Below are 20448 nucleotides of genomic sequence, written 5' to 3' on the forward strand. Positions count from 1 at the left end.
TCGATATATTAATCCCCACCCCCAAGAGTCACCTTTTATTTTAAAAAAAGGGATGTTTGGTGAAAGTTAGATTTGCACTTAATTAATCCCAATAGGGAAATTCATTCTTGTTTGATAATCAAGAGGCACCTTTTATTTGTTTTAAGTGAAGTTTGGTGAAAAAGCAAGTTATTGCACTATTAATCCCAATAGTGTCATGGTTTTTGCCTTATTTCACCTTTCTATTTTTGCTTTATTTCACCTCTCTGTGAGGGATAGCTGTCAATCTTTGCTTTATTTCACCTCTCTGTGAGGGATAGCTGTCAATCCCTGTTCCCTGTGGTTAATTGCCTCATGGGTCGGCAGGTGTGTGGGCTTGATTGCACCTGATGCAGTGCAGCTGTGCCTATGGCCAGGTGGAGTCTATTTAAGTTTGGAGATCGCAGTGTCAACTGCTTTTTCATTTCCTAGTGTTGGCTGTCCTTTTGGTCACGCTCATTGTATTGAAATGTAGTCTGATCTCTGATTCAGAATTGAGCCTTATGGTAGTCATTCTTATTTTAGGCTACTCATGTGATTCTACACATAAACTCCCTTAGTGGAGGTTTATTGTTTTACTTTTTCCAATATAAACTCCTTTATTAGGAGGTGTCCTTTTGGCTTATTTACTTTTATACTATACCTCTTTATTGAGAGTAGTCCTGTTTTTTGGGACTTGATTTATTTTCTTAATTACTCACTTTGAGATTTCCACCTGTAAATGTTGTTTTCAGTTGTTTAATTTTTCCCCTCTCCTAAAATATCTGTGTAAGCAGTCTAGTGGTTGTCCGTTTCACGGATAACTTTAAGAATCCCTGTTATCTGCTCATGACCCACACACCCACACACACAGCCCTCACATAGGGACATTCATCTTTGTTTGATCAAGAGTAACCTTTTATATATATTTTTTTTTAAGTGAAGATTGGTGAAAGTTAGGTTTGCACTTCAATCCCAAAAGGGAAATTCATCTTGGTTTGATAATTAATTTGTGTCAAATAAAAACAAAGGTTATTTGAATGATTTCCTTGGCGTTTCTAGTTTTCAAGAGAAAAAAATCGATTAAAATCAGAAATCGGATTTTCTTTTTTTTAAATCAGAGATTTTTTTTTTGCCATATCGCCCAGCCCTATTCAAACTAACTGACTCTAGATCAGTACTATGGTCAGGTTTTGTGAATATGGACCAATGAATCGGTAGGGTGCTTCAACTCCTGCAATAGTACATGAAGTATCATGCCACGTTTAGAAAATCAAATCAATCAATAAATATGTAACTGGTTTTAAATTGCTTACTTGTGTAACGTAAATGGTGCATTTATATATCTCTTTTATCCAAAGCGCTTTATAGTTTTGTTCCTCACATTCACCCATTCACTCACACATCGACGGTGGAGGCGACCATGGCAGCAAGGTGCCAACCTGCTCATCGGGAGAAATTGGGGGTTATCTTGCTCAAGGACACTCCCGGGAGGAGTGGGAATCTAACCGGGAACCTTCCGATCACCAGACGACCGCTCTACCTCCTGAGCCACTGCCCCCCCCCCCCCGCCCCCCAACCCTCAGCCATGCAGCTAATTCAGCTGCAATTTGATTGCATATCCGGCAGAAAAACATTCACCTTTCAAACAGGTCCCCATGTTCCTCATTCAAAACGTGCGCCCAGATGATACAGAAGCAGCCACCCCGGTTCTAGCAGCGATGGATCCACAAACCTGTGAAGGTGGAGCTGATGAAGACTCGGACCATGTTGTTGGAGCGTCTTTCCACGGGTCCAGTGGACTGACCTCTCAGAACCTCCAGGGCCAGCGCTCCTCCGGGACCTTCCATCCCCCAGCATGCAATGCCTAAAGCTCTATAGCTCGTCCGTTTCCGAGAGTTGATCCCAAACCAATGTTGTTCAGCGAGTAGATATGATCCTGAATCCTCGTCCGCCTCGTTCGTTTCACAGCTCTCCTCCGAAGTGTCTCAGTTGCGTGTCTGTTCTCCTCCTGCGCTCGTGTGTTCCTCAGAGAACCTCCTCCAGGACAACCTCTGGGTCTGTTTACCGGGCGGCATCCAGGGAGAGCGGAGCCCCACAGGACAGGGGGCAAGGCCTGGGCTGTTGTTGCCGCCATGCTACGCAGATGTGACTCACTATTAATGACATTAAAGTCGAGGGGATAGTAGGCTGAAAAGAAGAACATGAGATCATAAAGTAAAGTAGCTTTTGTAAAGTTGCTTTAGAAGGTTATGGGCATCAATAGGGACTGTAGGAAATGTTGATAGTAAGCATAATATAAACATTAAGTCACACTTTGTTATAGTTGCAAGCAACCATCCAGACACAGAGGATCAAGACACGTGCATCATACAAGCAGAAACTGTTGGAATAGACCTCAAGTTACTGTAGCTAGAGACATTACACCTCCTTAAAGGGGAAATCTTTTATTTAATTTATATCAATTATATTTATTTCCATGGCCTAAGACAGTAAGTAGTTCATGTTCCCAAATACTGATTTAACTCTCTCCCAAAGCCATAAACCAGAGAAGTAAGAATCAAACTTGTGATGGTATCAAGTATAAAGTCTGGAGCTGATCAGTTGACAATGAATGGGAGACTGATTCTGTGAACCAACAGAATGTTTTTGATTTATTTTTATATTCAAACAAGCTTTATTCTATAGTAGTGGTGTCCGCTCTGAAACAGAAAATGTACGTATGAACTCTGAACATTCCCCTGGGTGTCTCAGTGTCGGCTACAAAATCGTTCCCAATCCATTGTCTATGGAGCAGCTTCAGACCGTATACTTTATGATATCACAACAAGTTTGACTTTTAGCACTCTTAGGAAGAGTTGCTCATTTTCACTAATATCCTTGTACCATCTTAGACCAAAGGAATAACATGTAGTTATGGTTAATTGGGCGTAGTGCCCCTTTACCCTCAAGGTGACTTGTGTGTTCACCAGCACCAGCCCTGAGCTTGTTGTGACCCAGGCCTGCCATCACACAGCTCTGTCTCAGGGGAACCCGTTTCGTCATCATGTGATTCACCTGCTGGTTGAGAGAACACAACGCCCTCGTGTATCATGTATTATAACTCTAATTAGTAACAGTCTGTGGTGTGGTAGTGAAAGGGTTAACCATCTGTAGTGTGGTAGTGAAAGGTTAACCTTCTGTAGTGTGGTAGTGAAAGGGTTAACTATCTGTAGTGTGGTAGTGAAAGGTTAACCTTCTGTAGTGTGGTAGTGAAAGGGTTAACCATCTGTAGTGTGGTAGTGAAAGGGTTAACCATCTGTAGTGTGGTAGTGAAAGGGTTAACAGTCTGTAGTGTGGTAGTGAAAGGTTAACCTTCTGTAGTGTGGTAGTGAAATGGTTAACCTTCTGTAGTGTGGTAGTGAAAGGGTTAACCATATGTAGTGTGGTAGTGAAAGGTTAACCTTCTGTAGTATGGTAGTGAAAGGGTTAACCATCTGTAGTGTGGTAGTGAAAGGGTTAACCGTCTGTAGTGTGGTAGTGAAAGGTTAACCTTCTGTAGTGTGGTAGTGAAAGGTTAACCTTCTGTAGTGTGGTAGTGAAAGGTTAACCTTCTGTAGTGTGGTAGTGAAAGGGTTAACCATCTGTAGTGTGGTAGTGAAAGGGTTAACCATCTGTAGTGTGGTAGTGAAAGGGTTAACCATCTGCATTGTGGTAGTGAAAGGGTTAACCATCTGTAGTGTGGTAGTGAAAGGGTTAATCTGTAGTGTGGTAGTGAAAGGTTAACCTTCTGTAGTGTGGTAGTGAAAGGTTAACCTTCTGTAGTGTGGTAGTGAAAGGGTTAACCATCTGTAGTGTGGTAGTGAAAGGTTAACCTTCTGTAGTGTGGTAGTGAAAGGGTTAACCATCTGTAGTGTGGTAGTGAAAGGGTTAACCATCTGTAGTGTGGTAGTGAACGGGTTAATCTGTAGTGTGGTAGTGAAAGGTTAACCGTCTGTAGTGTGGTAGTGAAAGGGTTAACCTTCTGTAGTGTGGTAGTGAAAGGGTGAACCTTCTGTAGTGTGGTAGTGAAAGGGTGAACCTTCTGTAGTGCGGTAGTGAAAGGGTTAACCTTCTGTAGTGTGGTAGTGAAAGGTTAACCTTCTGTAGTGTGGTAGTGAAAGGGTTAACCTTCTGTATTGGGTAGTGAAAGGGTTAACCTTCTGTAGTGGGGTAGTGAAAGGTTAACCATCTGTAGTGTGGTAGTGAAAGGGTTAATCTTCTGTAGTGTGGTAGTGAAAGGTTAACCTTCTGTAGTGTGGTAATGAAAGGTTAACCTTCTGTAGTGTGGTAGTGAAAGGTTAACCTTCTGTAGTGTGGTAATGAAAGGTTAACCTTCTGTAGTGTGGTAGTGAAAGGTTAACCTTCTGTAGTTTGGTAGTGAAAGGTTAACCTTCTGCGGTGTGGTAGTGAAAGGTTAACCTTCTGTAGTGTGGTAGTGAAAGGTTAACCTTCTGTAGTGTGGTAGTGAAAGGTTAACCTTCTGCGGTGTGGTAGTGAAAGGTTAACCTTCTGTAGTGTGGTAGTGAAAGGTTAACCTTCTGCGGTGTGGTAGTGAAAGGGTTAACCCTGTGTAGTGTGGTAGTGAAAGGGTTAAAAGGTGTGTTGCACTTGTATCATAGTATGAAGAACTGCTCTGAAAGTTGCATGTTCAGTTCTGCCCGAGATGTAAACATGCTGCCATTACCTTTAGGCAATATTTTGAATACTTTGAAGCAACAAATGCTGACAAAAACGTCAAGATTCAATACTTTATAATGCATTTTGCAACATTTTCCAAACTCGTAAAAAGTAAACACATCAAGTGGGGCAAAGTGGGGTTGGGGGGAAAAAAACGCATCATATACAAGTTGAAAGTTAGGAGTCAACTTGAAATTATTTTCTTTATTGATGATTATTTTTTTCCCATCGTGAGTTTTTCCTTTTCTAGAAAATGTCAGTCCTGCGTTTCCAAGTGTGGAGCCAAGTGTGTGGTGGGTCGTTGGGGGGGTCGTTGTTCGCGCTCAGGTTGACCCGGTCAACAGGGGCACGGAGTAGAGGCCTCCAACTCCACCGTTAGTCCTTTGCTCAGGAGGAACGCTTCCTGCTTCGGCTCCCTCCCCAGGAAGTTCTTCAGCATCTTGGAGGCGTCCTGCGACCCGCCGGGCTTCAGGATGCAGTTCCTGTAGTCCAGTCCCACCTGGGTGGAGGGGGGGGGGAGTGACATCGTTAGTGGGGATATACAATGGCATGCGAATATCTTGATTCTGATTGGCTGAAACAGTCAAGTTAGCCGTTGTTATTTCATATAACACACTCCACGTGACCCCAGATCCCTCCTACAACCAAATTACTTTTTCTGAATGAGTCCGCCATAGATAGACAAATGGAAGTATGAATATATTTTGAACGAATCCTCCAAAAAAGATAGTCAACTGGAATAAGTTAGTTCGTTACAGATATGTTGGATTATGTAATTGGTTTGTCATGACCCATTGTGAAACAAAAGAAAAATCACAGACTTAAAAAAAATAAAAATGGCAGTCGATTTTTTTATAATTTTTTTTGTCAGACCATGGATCTACTTTCTCTGTGGATGGTTGTGAATAAATCTCCATTATGCTTCAATTACTGTGTTTATTGTATAGCAATAAATCAAATGCAAAGTAGATTTTTCTGGGGGGGATTATTACAGGCTAGCATGTGTCAATGATTAGCAACAACGGTTTTTTGTAAGGGTCCCGCCTCCACCAATCACATGCGGCTCCCTTTGTGTGTGTGTGAGAGCAAGAGAGAGAGAGAGAGAGAGAGAGAGAGCTAATGATGGAGCATCGCCGTCGGTTGTGTGATAGTAAAGGGTTAGCCTTCTGTCGTGTGGCAGTGAAAGGGTTAAAGGGTATTATTAGTAGGGATGTCCCGATCCGATCACGTGATCGGAATCGGCGTCGATCACGTGCTTTTCAGAGTATCGGGGATCGGGAAAAAATAATAATAAAAATCGGCAGTCAAAAAAAGAAAAAATTTATTCAACAAACATGACCATGTCCACGTCTTAAACTCATACGGAGGCCTTAGTTTTGGTTTTAAATTACATATAATATATCATCATTAATGTATTTATTGTCACACAGAGCAGAATAATTATCCACAACAAACACATTCCCCTTTAATTTTCACCGTTGCAACAAACATTCCCTTTAATTTAGACGCTACACGCTACACGCGACCACAACAACAACACGTCGCTCCCGAAACACGGTTAATATCCACTGACTTGAGCAGCTAGACTTAATGTCAGAGGTTTGGAACTAAGCATTTTAAAATATAAAGTCAAGCCAGTTGCAATGTTTGCAAGGAGGAGATTCCGCGTGGAGGAAAAACTCATGAAGCAGCAGGCTGGAGGCGAAGTTTTCAGACTAAATTTTCACCTGGAGGATAACGTTACGTGACTGAGGTTTATCGTCGGCGTTTCAGACCAGAATGGACCATTACGTAAGTCGAACACTGAATGTATACTAATGTGCAAACATATATTGAAACTTTTAATATTTCTTATATGAAGCAGAAGCACATTTCTCAGGGTGAATGTAATAACAAACGCCTCCGCGCTCGCGCCCCCGGACTATTATAGGCAACAGATGGGCTTGTCTCACTCTGCCAGTTTCTGACAAAAATTGATTACTAATGTGAAAGATCGGATCGGAAACGATCGGATCGATAGATATTTAAAATCACATGCTCGGGATCGGATCGGAAGCAAAAAAAGGCGATCGGGACATCCCTAATTATTAGCATCATAAAACACCACCAACATGTAGAATAATCATGAAACACCATCATGTAGAACCAAGCACACAATTAGGAACATATTAACATAATAATGACCATTGTCATTGAAGCCATCAAGACTTGATGAAAAAAAACAACATCGGTCATCCCAAGCAAAAAACAGTAACAAATGTTCCTACATTTATAAATGGAACAAAGTAGTGCTGTCAGGCGATTAAAAAAATTTATGTAATTAATTACAGGATTTGTAATTAATTAATCTAATTAATGGCATTTTAATCGCATAACTATTTTAGGCCTGATATTCTATATTCTATAATCATATTTCAAATTGCATGTGTCCGGATGGCAGAATTCAGTACTGTATCTACAAAACCTTCTGTTTAATCATCTTCCATTTATTCATTTGCTTAGATTTTTCTGGTCTGGTCAATTTTAGCATGGTGTTATTTACAGTCAAAGATAATAAAAAAACTTTATTGATATTCTCATTTGGTTCATTACAATTTACTCAAGCCTAGTAACAGACAGTATTTCGGACACTGGGAATACATTCCCTGAGATCCATATATGTCCCTAGAATCAGATACCAAGAACATGCAAATGGTCAATTTAAAAAAAAAAATTTAAATGTTTATTCTACGTTCTTATGGAATGAATGAGATTTAAAAAAAAAAAATATATATATATATATATTTTTTTTTTAAATAAGTTGAGTTAATTTTCACAACGCGATAATTTGCAGTGTAATTAATTAATCTAATTAACACGATAAACTGACAGCCCTAAATGGAACAAAGATGTCATTGTGTCACAGTGAGTGATGTTTGCCAACCTTGGGGTTCATGATGCCCTCCTGCTTGAAGCGGGCGTAGAACATATCCATGGAGAAGACCTCGCTCCAGAGGTAACCGTAGTACTGGGCGTCGTAGCCTCCAGCCAGGTGCCCGAAGGTGGCGGGCATGTTGGTCCCTATAGGAACACAGTGGAAACTAAGGCTGAGACACCATATGCCATTTGGAAGAATCAATAAATCAGGACAAAATTATTGATAAATATAGATTTTCTTTTTAATTGATAATTTTGCACGTAAACATTTTAATAAATGTTTTATACTTTGTTTATTTTATTTTTTTTATTTAACGTTAGTTCATGTGTGTGTCACGTGCACTCACTGTAGTTTTTGTGATGCTGTAGTTGGCCCACGACACACAAACTAACGTTAAATAATATTTTTATCTTTTTTAAAAGATATTTAAAACTTTTTTTTTCATGCAAAAAAAAAAAAAGTGTATTTAAAAATATGCACACGTCCGTAACCGACCTTGAGAAGCGGGTACTCCCAGGATGTCGAGGCAGAGCCGGGCGTACTCCTCGGCCGGGTCCAGACCGTTCTTGGTGTGCAGGGCCTGGTCCACTTTGGCCAGAACGATCTGCCTCAGGTTGAACAGACCTGCGGAGAACAGGCTTTAGTCGGCCTGTCCACTAGACGTACTGCCGGCCTCCACAGTCACACTCAAAAGAAAATAAGCTCAAAAAGACAAATTGTATTCAAACGTGTGCTTTGAAAGATGTTTAGCCTGTTGGGGTTTTCTATTTACATTGTAGGCATTTAGACACGCTTATCGTGAGTGGTTTATAACAAGTGCAAAGGGTCAAATTCTTAAAACACCAGAAAGGTAAGTAGCCAAAAAAAAAGAGGATTGAAAAAGGCAAACTGATAGTGCCCAGTAAATAGGCCAAGAATGAGTAGCTAAGAATAAAGGTAGTTCACAAATAACAAAAAACAAGGAAGAGCCCAGAAGTCAGTCTATTTTGTGTGTATCTGCCAATTTCATGATTTTATGTGTATCAGTGACAAACTGTAAACAAAGAGGCCTATTAAGATTTTAGATCCTAATATGAAAAACTATGTGATTTAATGTTCTACGCCTCATCTTGATTGGTCTATTTTATGCTCATTTTATATCCGTCTTTTTTACCGTTGTGAAGCACTTTGAGCTGCAACTCTTGTATGAAAGGTGCGATATATAAATTATTATTAATAATAATAATTAAATTCACAACTCTTGGGTGTATGTATGAAATACTCAAAATGTTGGGAGGCAGATATAGGTTTGAAGTTAAAGACGATGAGACAAAACTCTTTTATTTGCACATTTACATACACATGAATGTCTCCTCTGCATTTAACCCAAGCTAGCTATCTGGGCGCAGTGGGCAGCGTCCACAGGGACCGACTCCAGTTCTAATGCCAGTGCCTGGGTCAAGGGGGGAAAGCAGGAGTTACCTAGGATGCATGTATTTCACGGTGCGGGAGGAAACTGGCGTCACCCAGAGGAGAACCCACACAGAAAGGCCTCCTGCTGGGTTAGAACCCACAACCTGCCTGCTGTGAACCAGTGGTGCCGACCAGTGTGCCATCGTTGTGTTAACTGTTCTATAATGTACCTCAGAGCGGGGGACAAGGCGGAGTATATGAGAAAGACATATGGCTCGGACGGAACTAAACTAAATCTAAATTACTGCTGTGCTTATACCATTTTCTTATCAACCGTATTTGTGTAAACATCTAAAATACTGGGTTGATACGTCTATTTTATGTGTATCGTGCTATTTCGCTGCTTCTAGTTTATGCCTAATTTTATGTCTGCACTTTATGCATTGCTCTTGATCTGCCAATCTTGTGCTCATTTTATACCTATGTCTTCTTTACTGCCGTGAAGCACTTTGAGCTGCAATCCTTGTATGAAAGGTGCTCTACAAATAACGTTAATAACGTTATTATCATCGTGCTGCCCAGTTGTTTACATTAGGATTATAAATCGGTGCAAACCGTTCTTCCACACGGTGACGTCACCCACCGGTGTTGGCGAGGCGAGACTTGATGAGTTTGTCCAGAAGCTGGTCCGGGATGGGGACGCCGGTCTTGTAGTGCTTGGACATCCTCTGCAGGGGCTCCCGCTCCCACACCCAGTTCTCCAGCATCTGGGAGGGCGCCTCCACGAAGTCCCGCTCCACGTGCGTGCCGCTGAACATGGCGTAGTCGGCCTGTGAGAAGGGAGAGGAGGTGATGTGGACGGAGGAGGAGGGGGGAGTCACCGCAGAGGCACAACGTCCAGTTCACAGGGTTCCCACAGACATTGCAAAATGAAATTCAAGGACTTTCAAGTACTTTTCCAAGCATTACTCTTCATTTTAAAAGGATACAATTCACTTTTAAATGCTGTTTTTTTTTTTATAAAAATAAATCTGATCTAATATTTATGGCTTAAAACCTATTTAAATTAGTTACACTTTAGATAAAAAAAATAATTATTTCTTGATTCAGAACTACTTTAATCATGGATGAGCAAAACTTTCAATGCGAATGGTTGATTTGAATTTCAAGGACTTTTTAAGCACCTTGTAAAAAGATTGCCTGTTTAAGGATTTCCGGGCCTTTGTTAAAAATCAAGCACTTCAAGGACCTTGTGCGAACCCTGAGTTCAGTTCTCACAGCCAGACAAGGTTTCCGTTCAAGTGTTGCAAACAGGTCTGAACCAGAGTTTAAATGTCCTTTGGGTGAGCGAGCTCATTATACATTTGTCAGAATTACCACCCAGATGAGATCAGGCTGATCATTATCTTCCCTTAGATCACTCTTAAACACACTCTTTAAGGCTTTTACTGATGTTGTGGGGTGAATATCTTTTAATATTTTACATATCATGTGAAAGAATAACATAATAATAATAATAATAATAATAATAATAATAATAATAATAATAATAATAATAATAATAATAATAATAATAATAATAATAATAATAATGTGTGAATCAATTGTAAACCTGTCACACCTTTTTATTTGTATTTTATGAAATAACTATATTTAGAAAAGTGGGATATAAAGCATTACAATTAAACAAACAGTGATCTTGCAAAGCAGTGTGTATGGAGCTCCACCAGGTAGTGCTGGGCGATTAATCGATTAATTAGAATGAATGATTTAGGACGATTTTGAAAAATTAAAATCGATTAAAAAAATATATATATATATATATTTTTTTAAGAGTCACCTTTTATTTTACAAAAAGTTATGTTTGGTGAAAGTTAGATTTGCACTTTATTAATCCCAATAGGGAAATTCATTCTTGTTTGATGATCAAGAGGCACCTTTTATTTGTTTGAAGTGAAGTTTGGTGAAAAAGCAAGTTATTGCACTATTAATCCCAATAGGGACATTCATCTTTGTCAGATGATGAATCCGACAGATCTGGTGCACGACGCGACCAAAACCTTCAGGGTTAGTGTGGCACGTCTGCTGACCTGGGCACAGAGCTGGTGCATGACTTTAGGGTTAGTGTGGCACGTCTGCTGACCTGGGCACAGAGCTGGTGCATGACTTTAGGGTTAGTGTGGCACGTCTGCTGACCTGGGCACAGAGCTGGTGCATGACTTTAGGGTTAGTGTGGCACGTCTGCTGACCTGGGCACAGAGCTGGTGCATGACTTTAGGGTTAGTGTGGCACGTCTGCTGACCTGGGCACAGAGCTGGTGCATGACTTTAGGGTTAGTGTGGCACGTCTGCTGACCTGGGCACAGAGCTGGTGCATGACTTTAGGGTTAGTGTGGCACGTCTGCTGACCTGGGCACAGAGCTGGTGCATGACTTTAGGGTTAGTGTGGCACGTCTGCTGACCTGGGCACAGAGCTGGTGCATGACTTTAGGGTTAGTGTGGCACGTCTGCTGACCTGGGCACAGAGCTGGTGCATGACTTTAGGGTTAGTGTGGCACGTCTGCTGACCTGGGCACAGAGCTGGTGCATGACTTTAGGGTTAGTGTGGCACGTCTGCTGACCTGGGCACAGAGCTGGTGCATGACTTTAGGGTTAGTGTGGCACGTCTGCTGACCTGGGCACAGAGCTGGTGCATGACTTTAGGGTTAGTGTGGCACGTCTGCTGACCTGGGCACAGAGCTGGTGCATGACGTGGCCGAACTCGTGGAAGTAGGTCTCCACCTCGTCGTGCTGCAGCAGGGACGGGGCGTCGGCCGTGGGCTTGCTGAAGTTGGCCACCATGGCCGCCACGGACATCTGGCGGGTGCCGTCGGGCAGGAGGCAGCCGGGCTGCAGGCCGAAGCAGGCGGCGTGGCCGTACTTACCCTCTCTGAGGAGCGGGGACACAACGAGAAGGCTGAGACGACGTGCCGTTTGGAAGAATCAATAAAATCGGGTAAAAATTATCGATATTTTTATTAGTTTATTTTGCAGCGATTCTTTGTCTTTGCCGCCATCTTTAGTGTTACAGATTTCCCCATTCAAAACCATAGATATATATAGAACACTAGATAGCTTGCCCGCGCTGCCGGCCAATGGAGAGCGACGTGGCTATGATTCAAGCGGTTTGTAAAAAAAAACATCTTTAAACATTTATTTTTATAAGTATGCAGTATCATAACTACATCTTTGATGTTTATAGCAAACCAACCCGTTTGTAAATCCGTCAATATTTCAGCGAGTTATGAGTATTTTTGTCTGTGCAGCTCACTCACTCTCACTCAAGGCTGACCTGGGCAAGATGGCGGCGGTTCAGTGACGCTGGTGACTCCGCCTTAAGCTATCTAGTGTTCTATAGATATCTATGTTCAAAACTACCACAGTGATCCTTCTCATTTTATAGTCGGTGGTCTCTGGCTGTGATGGAGGAGTGCACTGCATATTGAATGCACAGTGCAGAGTTGCAATTCAACTGAATTTACATGAAATGGGGATGTTTTAACTAAAACATGCCACAACACCTAGTATTTTAGTATAGTATAAACTATTTTTTTTAAATCTAAAAAAAATATATATATATATTTTAACAATATACGGTATATATATATATATATATATATATATATATATATAAAGAATCGATAAGTGAGGCCACTTATGGTCTCAGCCTTATAAACGTGAGCCCTGGTGTTTGTCCTCTGACCTGGGGAAGAGGTCCAGGTAGAACTGTCCCACCACCTGTCCCGTGGCCTGGTCCTTGACGGAGTAGAGGGTGACGTCGGGGTGCCAGACGGGCGCGTCCTCCACCAGCTGGAAGGAGAGGCCCAGGAGCTCCTGGTAGATGTCCAGCAGGCCGTGGGTCACCACCTCCATGGGGAAGTACTCCTTCAGCTGGTTCTGGTCCACCGCGTACTGGGTCTCTTCCACCTGGGGGGGGGGGGGGGGGGGGGGGGGGGGGGGGGGGGGGGTGTAAAAAGTACCCAGAAATTATACTTAAGTGAAAGTATGGGTAGCGTCTCAAAATCGTACTCAAGTAAAAGAGTGTCTCGCTAAAAACACACTTGAGTAAAAATAAAAAAAGGTTCTACTTTCAAATGTACTTAAGTACTAAAAAGTGAAAGTAAAAACTTTTTTTTAAATTCCGGGGCAATGAAATGTTCCGTTTCGTCCTCTTCATCACTCGTTTGTGGCCATCTTCTGTAGCTCGTCACTCTGACTGTCTATTCTTCTGATAGCAGGTGTTTAATCAAAGATCCCAGCTTTCTAGTCTTGCACAAGGACCAATCAGCATGGGTATGGGCGGGTTCATTTTCCATTGATGGGGATTTGATTGGCTGTTTTTAAATAAAGTGCGGCCGCATGATTAATAACGTTAACGTTAGTTCGGCCTGAGAAACATATATACTAATTAAAATGGTTGGACCTGCGAGATTTGTACTTTGTACTTTGTAGGTCTGCATTTTAAATGTAAGGAGTAAAAAGTATGTTTTTTTCCCCTCTGAAATGTAATTGAGTAAAAGTACAAGTATACAAACCTAATAATACTCAGGCGAAGTACAAATCCCCAAAAACAGTACTTAAGTATTGTAACAAAGTACAATTACTCGAGTACTTTACCCCCCTGGGGAGGAGGAGCAGTTCTACAGGCTGTTAATAAAAAATGTCAATCAATCTGCACAGTGATTGATTGAATGAATGAAAATTTTATTAACAGATTGCAGAATGGGTACAATACAGTACGGCTCAATACACACAATTGTTAAGGGGATGCAGACCAGAGAAAGACTTATCTTGTTTACACCAGGGTCCCCCATTTTCAATTCATAATGAATTGTAAGTAAGGGTGCAACTAGCACCGTGCAATCCATTCTTTGTGGATCTAGCCTATAGGATACAAATCTGGACTGTTGTGATTTGTTTTGTTCAGTTTTATAGCATTGAAAAAGGTCTCCAGAGCATCATGCAGGGTCTTATGTTTTCCAATTTTATTTTATTAATTCAATTTTATAATAAAAAAAATATATACTGATCCATCCCATCATAATGAAATGTGCTTTCAAGTCTTTAAATTGGTATGGAATTTTAATTATGGGATTTTGCCTAGAGACATTATTTCTAACGACCTCAAGCAGCTCTAAAAATCTAAAAGCGAGAATGATACGACGACACAGAAACAGCCCCAGAGGAGAAGTGGTGTTATGTGCTTCAGTGCATCATGCTGTACACCGGTGTTGGCAGGTCAGGTTACACTCTCTCCATGGAAGGACATCCACATGGTTGAACCACGGCCATTCAAGGAGAGAACTGTGACCTCAGAATCTAAGCACAAACATGTTTGTTAGATATGAGTTATCCGAGAGGGGACACCATAATATATTCATAATATTATTCTCTTCCTGGGAAAGAAGGGAGTGTTCTTTCCGCTGGGAGAGAGCCAGGTCCCCATTCCGAGAAAGGGGAAGGACCACCGTGTGTAAATACAGCTCTCGACACGACAGCAGGGAGAAGACAAAGGAGAGTGGGTTTTTGTATTATCATTGAGACAGACAAAAAGCAAGATTTTTTTTTTTTTAAATCAGTGTTATGTGTTTTGTGCCCTGATCAGGCGCTCCTAGTGTGATGTGTCGTGTCTAGTTGTAGTTCCCTGTCGTGGTTTTGTAGTCCTTATCGTTTTCCCCTCCAGCTCCATTTGTAATTAACCCAGGTGTGTCTTGTCTCGTCATTTCCTCATGTGTAAGTATTCTGTCTTTTCCCTTTGTCTGATGCTGATCCTGTCTGTGCAGTATGTGTTCTTGTCTGTCGTTACTTTCGTTTTCCTTTATTCCAAAACCATGGTAATTATTCATTAAATATTCTTTGTTTGATTACTTTGGCTACCGTCTCCTTATTATGTTACGTAATAGTCAGATTAATAGTTAATTAATTAACTATTAAAATAGTTAAAGGCTGGCCGGCCTATGGGGTTTTAAGTTATTGGTTTTAGGTTATTGGTTTAAGTTATTGGTTTTAGGTTATTGGTTTAGGTCAGGGGTTGGCAAACCTTTTTATACCACAACCATTTTATTTAGGATTTCTTTTGGCGACCGCACACTTAATGGATCAAGTAATTTCAACGTGGAATTTAGGAATCTCAAAAATAAAAGCACACGTTGTTGAACTGGATCATGCATATTTATTAGAAAATGATATTACAGCACGATGTTATTAATTGTTTCTGTATACCCATTTATAAAACAAGGCATATTTAGCCAAAATATGTTGCCAGAACATAGAAGAAATAAAAGAAATGTGTTCACATCACGTGCTTTTCAAGAATAGAAAATAACGAGACTTAATGGGAAGGGTGTGCTTGTACATTTGATGATTTGAACAGTTCCATGATACGCGGCTGTATTGTGCTGAGAAAGAGGCGGAGATCCGTATTTATTTTGTATTAATGTCTGTGCTGAAAACCCGGCCTCACAGAGGTATGTTGATGCGAAGGGGACAAGCGTTCTCAGCGCAGCATTACACAACACTGGGTACTCCTTCCGGACTGATGTCCAGAACTTTGCGAGGGCCTGTCCAGTGAACTTGACTTTCAGCAGCTCGTCACACGAAAGATCAATGGGCGCCTCCTGCTCAGACAGTGTCTGTGTCTGACAGCCTGGTGCGTCATGCGTAATGAATGGATCTTGGATCCAGTCAAATGGAAAATAGCTCCGAAATTGTTCTGTGGCTACAGATGATGGGCTTCAACAAATTCTTTGCAACATTCTGTTCCTCCAAAAAGCCATCAAGCAGAGTAAATGCCCCCAAATCTCTGCTGATTATCCTGGAGTGCCACAGACGGAGTTTCTTACTCCAGCTCTCCATTTGAGCGGTGAGTCCAAACACATGTCCCGACCTTGTAGTCCCAGATTCAACGCATTGAGTCGGTCAAAGATGTCGGCTAGATAATAATAATAAAAATAAACGAATCATGTCCTTTTTCTCTGCACCAAAATTGTTTTTTCTTTCTGAAAGAAAGCTAGCGGTTCCGTTTGAAATTCAGCATGTCTAGTTTCCAAGTGCCGCTGTAATTTACTTGTCTTTTACTCCGTTTCGTTTTAGTAGTGCGGGTTAGGGGTGGACGGTATAAACGGTATACGGTATAAACGGTATGAATTTGCTCTACGGTATGGATTTTGACTATACCGTGTAACCGGTAGAGCAGCTCTAAAATAGCAATGACGTCATGTAACCACAGCGCGACTATTTCAATCGCATTTGCCCCTAAAAATAGATAGAATTAGTCATAGATAATAGATATGTGCAAACTGGAAAAAGTTATTTAGGAGGCTTCGCGCAGTGGGCGTGTCAACACGCAATTGTCATTTCATAATAAACACATATCACCGCGGCGCACAGCAAGTTTCAATTTCAGTTCCTGGCATTTTTAACCAGTGGAGAAAGGTAAGAGATTTCCCTATAGTTTTTCTTATATGAATTATTCTACGTTAATAAAACATACCTGGTGATCAACTACAGTTTGCTGTAAACATTATGATATGTGTGTAGTGTTATGATAACGACGGCTGCAGCGGGACGACGGCTGCAGCAGTGGAGTTGCGAATAGCATGCAGCTGCAGAGCCGCAGAACCAGGGGCGCTTTTAGGTCTGGTCACAGGCCCGCTCAACAGCGCCCCCCCACCCAACGGCTGAATTGCCAATGGCTGAATTGGAGTATTGCACTGTGCAAAATCCAGCATTTGCAATGGGAGCAGCACGGAGTCTCGACTCGGGACTTATTTTATTTGGAATATAATGACTTTATACGCAAAAGTAGCCTAGTTTTAAGTTCAAATATTATAAATCTACATGCCTTGAGGATGTCATTCTTTATATAGCCTGCCTATCAGACAAAAAAAAATATTCTAACGGAAACACTGATATATACCGTTACCGTCTATGCTTCAAATTATACCGTGATATAAATTTTAGACCATACCGTCCAGCCCTAGTGCGGGTGTCACTACTACTATAGATTCCGCCTTTCTTTTGCCAGCATTTGGAACACATGGCCAACCGGCACCGCTTCGGACAATCAACACATGGCCAACCGGCACCGCTTCGGACAACCAACACATGGCCAACCGGCACCGCTTCGGACAACCAACACATGGCCAACCGGCACCGCTTCGGACAACCAACACATGGCCAACCAACACATGGCCAACCGGCACCGCTTCGGACAACCAACACATGGCCAACCGGCACCGCTTCGGACAATCAACACATGGCCAACCGGCACCGCTTCGGACAACCAACACATGGCCAACCGGCACCGCTTCGGACAACCAACACATGGCCAACCGGCACCGCTTCGGACAACCAACACATGGCCAACCGGCACCGCTTCGGACAACCAACACATGGCCAACCAACACATGGCCAACCGGCACCGCTTCGGACAACCAACACATGGCCAACCAACACATGGCCAACCGGCACCGCTTCGGACAACCAACACATGGCCAACCGGCACCGCTTCGGACAACATGGCCAACCGGCACCGCTTCGGACACATGGCCAACCGGCACCGCTTCGGACACATGGCCAACCGGCACCGCTTCGGACAACCAACACATGGCCAACCGGCACCGCTTCGGACAACATGACCAACCGGCACCGCTTCGGACAACATGGCCAACCGGCACCGCTTCGGACAACCAACACATGGCCAACCGGCACCGCTTCGGACAACATGGCCAACCGGCACCGCTTCGGACAACATGGCCAACCGGCACCGCTTCGGACAACAAACCTATCCATTGCGAGTGGATCCGATCACAAATATCTGAGTACAGTAAAGACACAGACGAGTACTAACACTGAGATTGACCCTGCTATAAGTTGTTATGAATCCCTTTAGCGCTTGAAGCGCACTAAAACATCGCAATGACTTTTTATTTTTCATATAATGTTGGGTATATGCTCAGTAGAGTTAGAACGCTCCCAGTCTTAGGGGCTGTGATGCACAGAAGTGCAGTGGCAGGTTCGCTAAGCTAATGTTGTGTTAGCCGACGTCATAGATATCTATATAGAACACTAGATAGCTTACCCGCGCTGCCGGCCAATGTAGAGCGACGTCGTCGTAGGGCGGCCATCTTGCTCCAGGCAGCTCAGCTACTGATAACATTCATGTCTACTTTTTTACTTAACACTTTGAGTGCCACGCCGGGTTTTCCTTTTTACCCCCTTGATGCCACCATCCACTTCAATGTTGACGTTAATATCGCCTAATCTATGTTTTAAATTATGGCTATGTGTCTAATCTGCCCGTCGCTTATCAAAGACTATTTTCCAGTCAGTGCTGTCAAGGCAGATTGGTTTTTTATCGCGTCATTTCCGTTTCAGAGCATTTAGAAAAGCACCCGTTTTGAGATAAAAAACAGTTCATTCTGGACCATTCTATGAAAATCGTCTTTTACTGGAATATTCCACAACGTTGATATTCGTCGGCCTATTTATGAATCGTTTTCAAATAAACGCTAGATGATCAATATTATACGTGCATGCAAGCACATTCGGGCCGCGCACAGATAATCGCCGCGTTGATTTCCTCTTGGACTTTTACAGTGAAACCGAAAGAGCCCATTTCACAAAACAGCTTATAACTTCATCAAAATTAGTCTGATTATCCTAACACTGATAACATAGATTCCTTACCTGACATCAGATGATATCCAACTGGTATATTCCAATTCCTGATCACCATTCGAAAAAATCGATAAGTGTATAGATCCACCGTGTGTACAGTGCAGTACATGATTCCGCGCGTCTCAGAGGCTCCAGAATGAACTGTGGTAACCCCGGCTGGATCAGTGGACTGGAAAATGTGGAGTACCAGATTTTTTTCCCCATCCATTTTCATTGAGTCCATTCCAAAATCCCTTATGTCATCTGGGAGACGATAGGGGGCGCTTTTTTCCACATATGATCGCCGGCGGCGCTCGTGTATACTCTGGTAGGCTCGCGTGATGCAATATGATTTCAGATCGCTAAAAAGAAAAATGCGAGAAATCTCGTGAGTGGCTTTCAACCACATAAAAATAAACCCGAGATATCTTGTGTGGAAGTTAAAGTGTTAAAGGCTGTTTTTTTTTTAGTAATTTTTTACAACCCGCTTGAATCATAGCCACGTTAATAATGCTTGTAATAAACCAACCTGTTTGTAAATCCGTCAATATTTCAGCGAGTTATGACTATTTTTGTCTGTGCAGCTCACTCACCCTCACTCAAGGCTGACTGGGGCAAGATGGCGGCGGTTCAGCGACGCTGGTGACTCCGCCTTAAGCCATCTAGTGTTCTATAGATATCTATGGCCGACGTCAGCGATCTACGGTTGTACTCGACGGACAAAAGGGAATGTGTGTGTGACTTGTATGAAATTTGTACAGTAGGTCCCAGTGAGAATTGCAATCAGTGTGTACTGTGTATTTACACTATCCTAATGTTGCTTTGTTTGTTAAAAAAAAAAAAGCTATTTTAATCAGAATATGTTCCATTCCTGGGCGGTCGGATGGCGTAGCGGAGATTGCGCTCGTCACCAATGCAAGAGGCTGCGGTCTCGACTGCCGGAGTCAGCATTGCCTGCGGCTTGGGCAGATCGTCATACTAACTCGTTTGGCTGAGTTAGTGGGAGGGAAGTCGAGGGTGGTAATCTGGCGTTGTGGACAGCGACGCCTACAGGACAGGTCTGGGCGCCTGCTCAGCGAAAGGCAGGAAGTGGTGAAGGCAGCGTGACCTCCCACGCGTTACGCTTCACCAATGAGAGTCCTCGCTGCCAGGTGAAAAGAGAGCCACTGGCTGTCTCCACATGTGTCGGAGGAAGCATGTGGTAGACTTCAGGGTTCCCTTGTACCGACCAGTAGGAGGAACATATGCACAAAAAACAGGTACGGGAGGGGGGGAATTGGCATAACGACTAAATTGGGATGGGGAGAAAAATAGAAAATCAGGCGGAGAAAAAGATAAAAAAAAAAAAAAAAAAATCCATTCCATGTCTGACCATTTCAAGGAATGTTTGGTTACTATTGGGCGTCTAGCCTTCTACTGAACTTATTGTGAATCAGCTGATAGGGTTTTGGCTAGACTATACTTAATAAATAGAATTGCATTATTTACAATATAAAAATAAAAAATGCCTTTTTTTATTAGCGAAAACTAGACAAAAATCATCCGTTTTCTGCGACTAAATCTAGACAAACAAAAGACAAAATCGAGACTAACACTGACTAAGACTATTTAGTTGACTAAAACTGACTAAACGAAAAATAAATGCAGATGACTAAATATGATAAACGAAAAAGGAGCACTTGACACATGACTTAAGACTAAAACTAAAATGAAAATAGCTGCCAAAATTAACACTGCTCGTCGGTT

General features: G+C 42.2%; 2 protein-coding genes across 2 annotated transcripts in view; both read right to left on the reverse strand.

The window, feature by feature from the left end:
* Window positions 1-1847, reverse strand: part of nwd1 (NACHT and WD repeat domain containing 1) — a gene marked incomplete at both ends in the record, with an annotated part of 72107 nt that extends 70260 nt beyond the window's left edge. The window contains one exon of the mRNA XM_084311509.1: window positions 1733-1847. Within this exon, the coding sequence (XP_084167635.1) occupies window positions 1733-1847 (115 nt within the window). The remainder of the gene's footprint in view (window positions 1-1732) is intronic.
* Window positions 1848-4752: 2905 nt separating this feature from the next.
* thop1 (thimet oligopeptidase 1) overlaps window positions 4753-20448 on the reverse strand; it is a 44050-nt gene continuing 28354 nt past the window's right edge. Inside the window, exons 9-14 of the mRNA XM_084309737.1 lie at window positions 12746-12969; window positions 11731-11932; window positions 9648-9834; window positions 8108-8236; window positions 7619-7755; window positions 4753-5194 (exon numbers count right to left, since the gene is read on the reverse strand). Coding sequence (XP_084165863.1) covers window positions 5033-5194; window positions 7619-7755; window positions 8108-8236; window positions 9648-9834; window positions 11731-11932; window positions 12746-12969 — 1041 coding nt within the window. The 3' untranslated portion in view covers window positions 4753-5032. The remainder of the gene's footprint in view (window positions 5195-7618; window positions 7756-8107; window positions 8237-9647; window positions 9835-11730; window positions 11933-12745; window positions 12970-20448) is intronic.

The sequence above is a fragment of the Notolepis coatsorum genome, assembly GCF_963971535.1.
Source record: "Notolepis coatsorum genome assembly, chromosome: 3".
NCBI classification, from domain to species: Eukaryota; Metazoa; Chordata; class Actinopteri; order Aulopiformes; family Paralepididae; genus Notolepis; species Notolepis coatsorum.